The sequence below is a fragment of the Macaca mulatta genome, chromosome 3 (genome assembly GCF_049350105.2).
Source record: "Macaca mulatta isolate MMU2019108-1 chromosome 3, T2T-MMU8v2.0, whole genome shotgun sequence".
Classification (NCBI taxonomy): Eukaryota; Metazoa; Chordata; class Mammalia; order Primates; family Cercopithecidae; genus Macaca; species Macaca mulatta.
In genome coordinates, this window is record NC_133408.1 from 91,108,651 (window position 1) to 91,122,344 (window position 13,694).

At 43.1% G+C, this 13,694-nt stretch overlaps 1 protein-coding gene across 6 annotated transcripts in view; it reads left to right on the plus strand.

Moving 5' to 3' along the window:
- Positions 1–13,694, plus strand: part of ELMO1 (engulfment and cell motility 1) — a 575,941-nt gene that overhangs the window by 164,809 nt on the left and 397,438 nt on the right. For 4 of the 6 annotated variants that reach the window (XM_015133709.3, NM_001257647.1, XM_077995013.1 and 1 more), the window contains 1 exon segment: positions 7,244–7,294. The exons of the other annotated variants lie outside the window; for them this stretch is intronic. In XM_015133709.3, the coding sequence (XP_014989195.1) occupies positions 7,244–7,294 (51 nt within the window). 6 annotated transcript variants of the gene reach the window in all.

Sequence of the window (13,694 nt, forward strand, 5' to 3'; positions counted from 1 at the left end):
GCAATCTATCTGGAGCTAAAATCCACAATGCGAACTTCGGCACGCTGCACTATCTGGAGCTGCAATCTAGTCCTGCCTCCCGTCCGCCATGATGATCCCCTTCCCATTTGCCACTTTAAAGCCTTAGAGCCAAGTCTCTCCATTCAGTTGCAATGCCCCAGTGAGGTACTTTTTTTTTTTTTCTTGAGACAGAGTTTCGCTCTTGCTGCCCAGGCTGGAGTGCAGTGGCGCGATCTCGCTCACTGCAACCTCTACCTTCCAATTTCAAGCGATTCTCCTGCTCAGCCTCCTGAGTAGCTGGGATTACAGGCACCCGTCACCACGCCCGGCTAATTTTTTTGTATTTTCATTAGAGACCGGGTTTCACCATGTTGCCCAGGCTGCTTTCGAACTCCTGACCTCGTGACCCACCCACCTCAGCCTCCCAAAGTGCTGGGATTGCAGGCTTGAGCCACAGCGCCTGGCCCTCCACACACTTTCATATGCCATTTGATGCGGTTTCTTTGGCCTGAGAAAAGTGACCTTGCCTCAGATGAATGTTGCTTGGATTGACCCTGTCAAAAGATGGCTCCCAAGTGTCACCCATACCACTTGTTGATAAGACAGAGATGACCTTGTTGCTCACCTTGTTGAGGGAGAACATCAGCATGCAACACTTTGTCAGTATCTCAGGCAGAGGTGAATTCGTCAGGACTGCACTAGAGATGCAGCACCAGTAGGAGATGTATTTGAACTGATTGCAAGGAATTACCTCGTGGGATTATGGGAGCTGGTTAGGAAAACGCGAAATCCACAGGGAAGGCTGGAATTCTGAGACACAGACTAAATCTGCTATCTACTGTCCACAGATAGAATTTGTTCCTTCAAAGAACCCTCAGCTCTATTTTATTGTTAGTGTTTTGTTTTTTGTTTTGTTTTGTCTTGTTTTGAAGAGACAGGGTCTTGCTCTGTTGCCTACGTTGGAGTGCAGTAGTGGGATCATAGATCACTGCAGCCTTGACCTTCTGGGCTCAAGCAATCATCCCACCCCAGCCTCCCAATTAGCTGGGACCACAGGCATGAGCCACTATGCCCGGCTAAACAACTCTGTTTTTAAGGCCTTTCAATTTATTGAAGCAGGCCCATTGAGATTATCTAGGATAATCTCTCTTACTTAAAGTCAAATGATTATAGACTTTCATCACATCTACAAAATACCTTACAGCAACATGTAGATTAGTATTCACATAACTGGGAACTGTATTCTAGTCAAGTTGACACATCAAAAAGGCCACCCAGTACCACACCACCCCCAGCTGTACCAAAAAAAAAAAAAAAAAAAAGGAAAAAAAAAAAGGCTATCACAGAAAGTAAAGTCAGAATTTATTGAGAATTGGAAGTTTGGTTTAGTTGGGTCTTTCAAAGCATGTATGGGTCATGATACAACAGTTCGGATTGGTGGAAACTGCAGGTTTCGAGGCAAGGGATTCAAAGAACCTTAGAGGATAAACAGTTGATGTTTTTCATTTGAGTTTCTGGGTCTTTCAGAAAGTTCTGTAATGAGCAGTCATGCCATCTGCCTAAGCAGGAGACTTCTGGAAGAATAAAGTTATGCCAGTGAAGACAGAGGAAGCATACAAAGTGCTGTTACTGCAGACATTGGAAGGTGTGCATTCTTAGTGACCAGCTGAGTATGGGGGTGAGGTAGACGGTTTCTGTTCTCAGTCCAGAGGCTCTGGATTCCTTTCTCATGAAGCGGCCACATGACCCTTGTTCCCAAAGCCTGAGCTTTGCAATTCTCCTTCTCAGGAGAATATTTGTGGACAGATACGACTGCCATATTGCCCAGCTGGCTCCTTGAGAGAGATGACACGTTTGCTAACAGCAAATCAGAGCTGGAGCGCCACCCCTTTCTTACCCCTGCTCCTCCCTCTTCTTAAATGGTAGAAGCTCAGTCTGCCTTTCAAGTGTCCCGTCTTCCTTTTCTTCCTGCATCTCCAGCTCTAAGCGACCACACAGGACTTTTCTCTGTTCCATGAGGAGGTCTTGTCCTTTCGTGCCTCAGAGCTTTGAGATGTGCTGTTTCCACCTCTTTCCTGGGAAATCCTGCCTATGTGCAGAGGGCCATCTTGAATGTCATCTCCTCTAAAAACCTTTGCTGCACACCCTGTTCTTCCCCTCTCCTCGCATCACACCTATGTGCTGATGCAGCGCTGGTCACCCCCAGGTCTCTGCCATGGTACAGATACAGTTATTACATGTCAGTTTCTCTCACTGACCAATTCCCAGCAGACAGGAATTAGTCCTATTTAACTTTGTATCTGCCTTGGTGCCTCATCTGTGCCTGGCATAGAGTAATTTAGCCATTTATTCAACAGATAGTTTTTGAGTGCCGGCATGTGCCGGGTCATAGGTGTCCACTATTCTGGATGGGAGTCATATACACATACTAAACTATCTGCTCTCTTGGAGGTGACATCTTAGGGGTGAGGGAGACAGCCAATGAACAAAAAAAGATGAATAAGTAAAAGCACATAGACAGCACTTATTAATGCTTAGAGGGCTGCTCCCTCTGAAACAGACTGAGGGTTGAATAGGATAAAAAATGTGGGTGAGAGATTCCCTGCCTCCAATACGAAGCATGCCTGTGAGACAGAATTCCTCCTTAGACATGCTGGTCAACTTACAGAAGAGGTATGCATTTGCTAATATTTGTTATCCTGCTGGGTAGATGTTTCTGTCCTTGGTGTAACATAGATTGTATTATTATTTTTATTTATTATTTACGTATAGGGTCTAGCTAAAAACAAATAAGAATATAGCAATGTGCTTTTTACGTATTATTTTTGTGCTTAATAATAAACAGTGAACTCTCTCCCTTTCTCTCTCTGTCTCTCTCATTTCTTTCTAGCATTTGCAATGTGCCAGGCACCGTTTTAAGGACTTTAAATGGGTTATCGCACTTGGTCCTCAGAATAACCTTAGGAAATAGGCAATATCCTCGTTTTCCATATGAGAAAGCCGGGGACATGAGAAAGCTGGGAGCATAAGGACAGCCATGCCACTTGCACCAGGTTTTCCCGCTTGGAAGTGAATTGTGTGTCCAGTCTGGGTGGCCCCATCACTTTTAAGCTGTGGACTATGCCTCCTGTGTGGGATTTATGAAATCAGAACAATGACAAGCCTCTTCCTTTGTTAATGAAGTTTACATCTTAAGTTAGGCCTTTCTTACAAAGCCAAAGGTGTCATCAGCACAGGGTGAAAAAGCTGTAATCCAGTTGACTTTCTGGATAGAATATGCAGTGGTCTACCATTGCCTTTGTTTCTGAGTTTGCTCTGCCTTTCTGCCAGGACCTTAAATTTTTAATGCATATTTTATTAGTTCTTCTACATATCTCCTTTTCATTTGAGGTACAAGACACTGATTTAAAAGCATGGGGGAAGGAAAGGAGAGAAGATAAATGTAATTGTTGACTGAGAAGGCACAGGCAGAAGGTGCTGCTGTCTCTGGGACAGCAGGAATTGCTCCCATTCTTCAGCCAGTTCGAGTCTAGATGCAGTGCCTATGTCCGTTTCCTCTTGTTCTTATTCACCTCTAACAGTGCATTGTTCTTCCCACTTTTGGGAAGAGAACTTAGGTCTGAGGAATTAAGTAGCTTGTACTGAGTCCACTCAGCTGGTGGGAAGCAGAGCAGGAATTGAGCCCAGCTTTATCAGAGGATTTAATCATGCTTTGCTTTGAAACAAACAATCATCAAGACCCTTTCTGGAAAGCAGTCTTGCTTGGGTTCCAAAAAGGAAGCAGTGAACCTTGAAGGAGTGCCTGAGGGAGCCTAGAGGCCAATGAGGAACTTTTCCCAGCCCTCCTCCCACCCAGCACCCAGTAGGTCGCCTTGGGTGTGGTGGGGAAGCCCTGGGACTCTGGGGAGCATTCCTTAGCACTTAGGAATCCAGTCTTGATTATTTGCTGTCATGTATGTTGAGCGACTGATGAACTCTCCCCTCTGAGGGTAAATGCAAGGTCTGGGTCTTGCCTTTGTCAGGCACACAGAGCACAGCCTTTGTTGCCAGATTACCTGGGTTTGAGTCCTCTCATCCCCTCCATGATGTTGGGCAAATAACTCATCCTCTCAGCAGCTTTGCTTTCTTATCTTTAACGTGGCATAGAGGTGTAATGTTGGTTACATAAGCATGAGAAACAAAAACTCCCAGCCCAGTTCCTTTCAATAAATGTTAGTTTATTGCTTTTGTTAGGAATGCCTCATCACAACTCCAAACTTCCATGATTATTAGAAAGATTGTTTCTGGGCCAGGTGTGGTGGCTTACGTCTATAATCCCAACACTTTGGGAGGCCGAGGTGGGCGGATCACAAGGTCAGGAGTTCGAGATCAGCTTGCCCAATATGGTGAAACCTCGTCTCTACTGAAAATACAAAAATTAGCCGGGCATGGTGGTGGGCACCTATAGTCACAGCTACTCGAGAGGCTGAGGCAGGAGAGTCGCTTGAACATGGGAGGCGGAGGTTACAGTGAGCCGAGATTGTGCCACTACACTCTAGCCTGGGTGACAGAGCAAGACTCCTTCTGGGGAAAAAAAAAAAAAAAGATTGTTTCTAAACCCTCCTGACATTTTTATACCCCTAGAGCCTTCTTCCCTTCCTGTTTGGAAAATTTGGTAAGAATAAATTAGACCTCTTTCCTCTTAGGAAGAGAACTGCCTTAAGCCTTATATGAACAGGTGTGCCTGACCCAAGGGTTCAATCAGCACGTCTGCTGGCTCACTCTGAGACTTGTTCTTCATAGTCACTAATACAAAGGATTTTTCATTCTCCATCTTATTTTCTCAAGTTGTTTAGAGCTTGAGCAAAGAAAGGGTATGTTATGTATTCGGCTTCCTTAGAACTCTGTTGTTAGTATTTGCCATCTTCCTTTTCATTTCTCACAGAGCCAGAATTTTAGAGTTGAAAAGAGATTTTAAAAATGACTTGAATTCATTTCCCCATCTCCTCTCTCAGCCTGCCTGCCAAGAGACATTCAGTACCATGCTTACCTGCTTCCGGTAATGACGAGCTGGCTCTCTCCAGAGGTGACCCAGTGCATCAGGGGATGCTCTACACTGGGCTAAATTGCACACGTAGGGCCCAGATCTGGTGGTGTTGGGTTTTCGGGCCTGCCTGCACTTGGTGTGAAATGTTCAGATCTGCTTTTCTTTTGGAGGGAATTCTGGCCTGAAGGCTGCCCCCTTCTGGGTGGTTCTTTTAGAAAATTCATTGTCCAAAAAGTCATCAGAATTGGCTGAGGAAGCAAGCAATTTTATGTGTCTTTGGCATCTCATCAAGAAATTTCCTACCACCTCAGTGTGTCTACTGAGTCCTGAGCAAACTCCAGCTTGTGGCTTGATCTTATATTATGCAAGGTAGTGATCCTGAAGGCAGATTTATTAACCCCCAACTTCAGCATACCAGGTAGGGCATGCAACCATGGTGAGTCCTGGAAGGCCTCCTCCTGGAAATTATGTGTGGTATATACTCTACTGGAAGAAAATAAAACCACCAATGAAATTCTATCTTCAATGTCAAAGATGCTGTATTAATCTGTTCTTACGCTGCTATAGACAACTACCCGAGACTAGGTAATTTATAAAGAAAAGAGGGTTTAATTGACTCACAGTTCTGCATGGCTGGGGAGGCCTCAAAAAACTTACAAATATGGTAGAAAGGTAAGCAGGCACGTCTTACATGGCAGCGAGTGAGTGAGTGTGTGAAAGAAGCAAAGGGGAAAGAGCCCCTTATAAAACCATCAGATCTCGTGAGAACTCACTCACTCTCATGAGAACGGCATGAGGGAAACTGCCCCTGTGATCCGATTGCCTTCGCCCAGGTCCCTCTCTCAACACATGGGGATTATGATTGAAGATGAGACTTTGGTGGGGACACAAAGCCAAACCACATCAGATGCTAAGTGGTAGCTTCATAACACTCACTTCAAATATACTTGCCACATGGAGGCAGGCTGATTGGAGAGCTGCTTATTTATGCTATTTATTCTTAACTTCAAGGCAACATGCAAAAGGAACCAGCAAATGTTAAGAAACGAAGCTCTTTAATAACCCTTTTAAAGAAACAGCTTAACTGAGACAGATGTCACAGTGATCCACCTTTTAAAGGGGGTGTTTAGTGCATTCACAGTGTTGTGCAGCCATCACCAATCTAGTTCCAAAACATTTGCATCACCCCAGAAGAAAATACTGAACCCACCAAGCAGTCATTCCCATTGCTTCCCTCCCCCAGCCTTAGGCAACCATTTATCCTAATGCCTGATTCTATTGATTTGCCCATCCTGGACATTTCATGCAAACGCAGTCATGTAACATGAAGCCTTTGTGTCTGGCATCTTTCACTTAGTGTAATGTTTTCAAGGTTTATCCATGTTGTAGCATGTATTGGTACTTTATTCCTTTTATTAATTTTAAGACAAAGTTTCACTCTTGTTTTCTAGGCTGGAGTGTAGTGGTGCGATCTCAGCTCACTGCAACCTCTGTCTCCTGTGTTCAAGGGATTCTCCCATCTCAGTCTCCTGAGTAGCTGGGATTACAGGCACCCGCCACCATGCCTGGCTAATTTTTTTTTTTTTGTTTGTATTTTTAGTAGAGACGGGGTTTCATCGTGTTGGTCAAGCTGGTCTTGAACTCCTGACCTCAGGTGATCCGCCTGCCTTGGCCTTCCAAAGTGCTGGGATTACAGGTGTGAGCCACCACGCCTTTCATTCCTTTTTTATGACTTATTAATTTTCTGCGGAATGGAAAGAACACATTTTGCTTATCCATTTATCAAGTAGTGGACTTATGTATTGTTTCTACTTTTTGGCTATTACAGATAATGTTTCTGTAAACATTAGTGCACAAATTCTTGTGTGGACACATGCTTTCAGTTCTATTGGGTAAATATGTAAGAGTGTAATTGTAGGAGTCAGGAATTGTAGAAATGTAAGAGTCAGGTCATATGACCTTAATAACCTTTTAAAATTACTTTTTTTGTTTGCTATACTTGGGACTCATATTCCTTTTCTTTGGGTTTATATTCGCTTCCTTGGTACTGAATATTGTCAGATAGAAAGTTAACAGCATTTCTAGAAATAATTAAAAATTATTCAAGTGAGAATAAACTGAATGCCTGTTTTATCTGCTAGATTATATTTGCCTTTGTTCTCTTCTTTACCAAGCTTCTACTTGAAGATTTACAAAGATTTTTTATTTCTTTTCCAGAACCGCAATGAGATAAAAAATGGCACTATCCTTCGATTAACCAAATCTCCAGTAAGTTGATCTCAGCTTCTAACTTCCCAGTAAATTCTTTGCTCTGCGTTTCTGCTATATGTGAGATATTAATTTTTGAGGATGACTTTAGTGCAAAGCAAAAGGCTTCCAGAATGTCCTGACATGCAGATTCTGGATTAGCAGGAATGCTCCTCCATAGATTTCCCACTGCAGAGGAGGAAGACCTTACTCCAAGCGAAGGGCAAGCTTGTCTGACCTATGGCCCAGGATAGCTTTGAATTCACAAATTCGTAAACTGTCTTAAAACATCATGAGGTTTTTTGTATTTTATTTAGTTATTCAGCTATCGTTAGTGTATTTTATGTGTGGCCCAAGACATTCTTCTTCTTATTGTGGACCAAGGAAGCCAAAAGATTGGACACCTCTGCTTTAAGGTTTGAGTTTGGAGGTCGTCTTGACAACTTCTGTGTTACAACTGGGATCACTCACCTGTACCAACTGGTTTTACCCACCTGCTCACACATCCACCTAATGCCATCTGAGCAAATTCAGACAACAAACAAACAAAACCAAAGTCGGTTATTTCCCTTTAAAGTCAGTGTGCATGTGTGTGTTTGTGTGAAAGAGAGAGTTTAAGTACTTTGTAGCTTTAATGGGTTATTACAACAATTCATAAAAATAATTTACAAATGTTGGCCACTTCACTGTTCCATTGACAGCTGATTCTACATAAAGAACTTTAGAGTCTTCTGAATTAAAGCTGCTAAACAAGATGCTACAGTATATTTAGACTATTGTAGTCGATGATGTCTCTTTTCTTGATCTTTCCTACTTGCTTGGCGATACTTTAGGTAGTAACATTAGTGTATTTAACTATGTTATTTTACAGTGCATTTCATTGCTTTCTTAAAAAAATAATCTGCCCCAAATACACCACGTGTTACTATTTTCACTCTGCATATGTGATGAAAACTGTGTCTAACTATCATTTTCAGTTTCCACTGGAGCCATGTGGTAGGCTAAAAATAAATTTAAAAATTGGGAAAAGCATCTGGCCAAAATTAAGCTGCGGGTACTATAACTACCATAAATTCTTATTGTTGAAAATTACGTTAGAGTGGCTTAGAAACTCCTAAACATTTTACCCAATAACATCCTGAACCTAAAAACAGTGATGAGCTCAGTGGAGTGAGTTGCTACAGTTCGCAGAACTGTCTTTGATGCCTGCTTTGCTACTTAATGGAAATTATAATCTTTACTCATTTTTCAGTGGCTACATGATGAGCTGAGGCATTTTTGTCTGACTTTGCATTGGTCTTCTTACTCAAGTCAGCATGAATGAATGTTAATTTGACCTTTAGGCCATTGTTTTGTTTGGTTTTTGTAGTTTCTATTTATCCTGCTAAATGTAATCATCTGCTTGCTGGACAGAAAAAGTAGACCTTGCCTTTTATTTCCTTTTAGAGTCTAAAAGACAGGTTTTTAATCAAAGCCTTCTCTAAGGCAAAGAAGGAGTTAGTTTCATTTTTTTATTGCTATGGATTCATGAACAAAATTTCCACAATCTAAGTCACTCCTTGAAAGAAGGCTGGATATGAGACAGGGTGAAGTTTTTCAGCATCCCAAAGGAAACTTAGGATGACTTGTCATCAGGGAGAATGGAATTTGTGTTCTTGAGAGAATGATCCTCACATTCCCAGCTCAGTGAATGGAAAGATGTGAAAGCCCGTGTAAGAGGCACTATTAAAGATGGGAGCCCACCTACAAGAGACTGGCTTACGGTTTCCAAAAAGCAGTGGTTCCCAAACTTGGATCAGCTGTGAAACTTTGAAAATGCTGATATCTGGTGCCTTAATAGAGAGGGTGGATTACAGTATTTGGGAATTGGCCCCAGGAATCTGCATTTTTAAGCAACCACGTTGTGTTGTGGCTGTGGCCACAGGGTCTAGAATTGGGAAGTTACTCTATAAGCAAGACATTTTCGACCTGTGAACTTTAAATAGGTTGTTTTTTATAATTTTGCATTTAGCTGAAAAATACAGGTTGCATGTACTCGTTCATTTTTATATACACAATAAAAATATGTTTAAAGAAAAAAAACACCTATGAAGCTACCATAAAGAAGCCAGCAGATGGTGTTATACTAGCTTTTGAAGTTGCTTCTGCCTCAGCTGAACTCTCCCTGAAGCCAGATAAGGACATCTCAACACCCACATGGATATACATACACGCGCGCACGCACAACACACACACACACACACACACACACACACACTCCTGTTTTTATGTAATGTGTAGCTATGCTGAGTTTTACCTCCACTCTGTCAAAGGTGGTCTTTTTGTTGATTGATCAATTTGTTTTCTGTCTCCATTTATCACAGAACAGTCCCTCTAGATTGTTCCTAGAGAATTAGGTCATTGATACTAGAGGATCTAAACAAACAACCTGCACTGTTTAATTTGTAATAGGCCTTGTACATGGCTGCTGCTTCTCCACTGCATGGTACATCTTTAGACAGTCTCTCTAGTGGCCGTGTTAAACAAGTGTATCTTTCTAGTGTGGTATGTTTATCCATCTCCTGTTACCATAAAAATATAAGCTGGGTGCGGTGGCACACACCTGTAATCCCAGTACTTTAGGAGGCCAAGGCGGGTGGATCACGAGGTCAAGAGTTCAAGACCAGCCTGGCCAAGATGGCGAAACCCCGTCACTACTAAAAATACAAAAATTAGCCAGGCATGGTGGTGGGTGCCTGTAATCCCAGCTACTCAGATGGCTGAGGCAGAGAATTGCTTGAACCCGGGAGGCGAGGGTTACAGTGAGCTGAGATCATGCCACTGCACTCCAGCCTGGGCGACAGAGTTTTATATATATATATATATATAGAGAGAGAGAGAGAGAGAGAGAGAGAGAGAGCGCGCGCGCAAGAGAGAGAGACAGCGAGTGCGTGCACGCGCCAGGAACACACCCAGAGAATGTGTGCAAATGTGTGTGACGTTTGGAGCAGTCAGGGTTTGGGGGACTTCTGAGTGCAGAGCTGAATAGTGTGTCCTACCTGCCATGATCATAATAGCTGTGGGCATGGAGTCTGAGGTCCTCTGTTGCATGCAGCATATTTTAAAATCAGCTTTGGCTATTGTTCGTAGCAGAAGAAGCTTGGCTTGCCAGACCATTGTTGTTACTCTTCTGAAATTTTTGTTTTAAGAGGTGCTTACGGTGACTATATTTGTAGTCTTGAAGTGGAGAGAAACTTCTAAATAGAATACAAAACACAGAAGCCATAAAGAAAAAGATCAGTAAATTTGACTACCAAAAACTTAAAACAACCCCACAAAAACTTTGTGTTTGGAAAGAATTCCAGAAGCATGTATGTATGTATCTGTCTGTCTGTCTATCTATCTATCTATCTATCTATCTATCTATCTATCTATCTATCTATCTATCTATCTAGGAGGAACTTCAGCCTCTCTTACAGATGAAAATCTACAGTCCTAGATAATCAAAGTGTGAGGAAAAGATGCTGTGGGGTCAGGATTTTGAAAATTTGAAGTAGAGTCTATTTGTGTGCCCTCTTTGGAGGGCAATTTAGTTGTATTCACCCAAGTTTAAAATACATATACCTTTGTCTTAACAGTACTGCTGCTGGGAATTTATATAATAAATAGACTCACAAAAGCACTGCAGGATGAACACACACACACACACACACACACACACACACACACGCCCAAGCATGGCTATATGCATCATTGTTTTTAGTGATCAAAAACTGGGAACCTGTTAATATGTCTATCAGTTGGACTAGGTAAGTGCTGTAGGTAATTTTTATGTTGTAGAATACTGTGCAGTTGTTAGTAAGAATGTGATACGTGCTGCCGAGGAGGTATCTCTAAAGCCTGTTATTAACACAAAAGCAGGTTGCAGAACATCCTGTATAGAAGGATGCATGGGGGGGTAATCCCAGCACTTTGGGAGGCCGAGACGGGCGGATCACGAGGTCAGGAGATCGAGACCATCCTGGCTAACACGGTGAAACTCCGTCTCTACTTAAAAATACAAAAAAAAAAAAAAAAAAAAACTAGCCGGGCGAGGTGGCGGGCGCCTGTAGTCCCAGCTGCTCGGGAGGCTGAGGCAGGAGAGTGGCGTGAACCCGGGAGGCGGAGCTTGCAGTGAGCTGAGATCCAGCCACTGCACTCCAGCCTGGGTCACAGAGCGAGACTCCGCCTCAAAAAAAAAAAAAAAGAAGGATGCCTGTTATGTATGTGGAAAGGAAGTGTGTGTATATTCAGATAAAGGGATACAATGTTTCTCAAGGGATACCTACAAGAAACTTAACTTTGGGCTAACTTTATTTTTTTATTTGATAACTTCCAGTAGCACTCTGTGTGTGTGTGTGTGTGTGTGTGTATTATTATTTTTTTGAGATGGAGTCTTGCTCTGTGGCCCAGGCTGGAGTAGAGTGGCACGATTGTGGCTCACTGAAACCTCCATCTCCTGGGTTCAAGTGATTCTCCTGCCTCAGCCTCCCAAGTAGCTGGGACTACAGGTGTGCGCCACCATGCCTGACTAATTTTTGTATTTTTAGTAGAGACAGGGTTTCCCCATGTTGGCAAGGCTGGTCTTGAACTCCGACCTCAAGTTATCCGCCTGCCTCAGCCTCCCAAAGTGCTGGGATTACAGGCGTGAGCCACCGCACCCGGCTGTACTCATATATTTCTACCTCTCTCATTTGCTGGTATTATTTTTAATTAAAGAAAACACAAATATATATTTAAGTCCGTTATAGTACAAAAGAGGCGAATCATAATGTCCCATGCTAAAAACATGTCAGGATTGCAAACTATGAGTTTTTTTGTGAACCCTATTATATGCGAACTGAATTATTGCCCATTACGCCTTCTTTTGGCCTATGTGGACGTATTACAGAAAGCAGAACTGCTCATCAAGTCCCTAGTGTTGCCTTGTCAGCTGTAAGCATAATCTTCGCTTTCTGCTCTTTCTGGTTTAGGGAGCTGGTATCAGCGTTATCTAGGTCAGAGGGCCTGTCATAATGATTTTTGGGTTTTATTCCTTCTGGCAATAAGAAAAATGGTATTATCTCAGTCACTGTGTGGATTCAGGTTATCGGAGATTCTTAATAAGCCCATTAATGCCTTTTTTTTTTGAAATTCCATTTTTCAACTCAGGTTTTCCATTTTTCTCTCCTGGTTTGAGAAACTAATAAAGGGTTGTAAAATGCCTTAAATTCTATTTCTTGCCATCGCTTTCAGCAGCCTGGCTCATGGGAGAAGAAGCCATTGGAGGCTGGCGGGCAGAGGAGTCACAGGATGCCCAGGCTGCTGCCCAAGGACAGATTGCAACGGCGGCCAGGGCACAGGGTCAGAGTTTCTTGCAGGTTCAGGAGATGCAGGGGGCTTGGGCTACCTGTCTTGTAGGGAATTGGAGAGTTGGAAGGAGTGTTATGGAGGGCAAGCCCCAGAGCTTCAGGATGTGGTGCTCTTTGAGCTAGGATGTCCTGTTCTTCCCGGTGCTCTGGCAAAATTAACTGCGTGCTGTTTACTGGAATAGAAAGGTGGAGAGGATGAAAAGTTTGAGATGTTCATTATGTGTCCATGAGGATATGTCATCAACTAGGAAGCCTGGAGAGATGCAGATGTGCCAGCCACCCCCGTAGAAATGTCATTTAAAGCTGTGGGCTGGAAGAAGTCACCATGGGGAAAGTAGAGGAGAAGGGCTCAGCACAGACCCCTGGGGACACTCTAAAGTTTAGAGGAGGAGCCGAACAAGAAGCCAGGTGAGCCAAGTGTTTCAAGGAGGAGGGCGTATTTACGTGTGTTGGAGGTTGCCCAGGTAATAAGGAAGATGAGATGAGGGTGGTTCCTGGGCTACCACCTACAGGTATTAATAGCATCGTAGAGACACTCTCCATGCAGGGTTGGACAGGGGCGCCTCATAAGAGCGGGGAGAATAGGAGGTAGAATGGAGGCAACACTTTAGAGCTACTCCCTCTTCCAAAACTGTTGCTGAAAATGCAAGCAGAGAAATGAGGAAGTAGCTATAGGGAAATTGGGTCAATGGCTGTTTTTACCTTTCTGTTTATTTTTTTTAAAGATGGGAGATTTGGGAGACTTTTGCAGTTGGAAATGATCCACTGCAGAGAGAGAACTGATGATACAGAAGAAAGGGAGATAAATTTGAAGTAGAATACTTGAGAAGGTCAGGGGAGAGGAGATCCAGAGCTGAGGGGAAGAGTTGACTTTTGGTAGGAAACAGGGTCCCTGCCACACAGCATCTATTAGGAGGAAGCAGAGCTTGAGGGTAGAGATGCCAGCAGCTGGTGCTGTTAGAAGTAGGAAGATGAAGGAACTCCTGGCTGATTGCTTTGATTTCCTCAATGAAATGATCACCAGTGGAGGTGAGGCAGCAGAAAGGCATAGA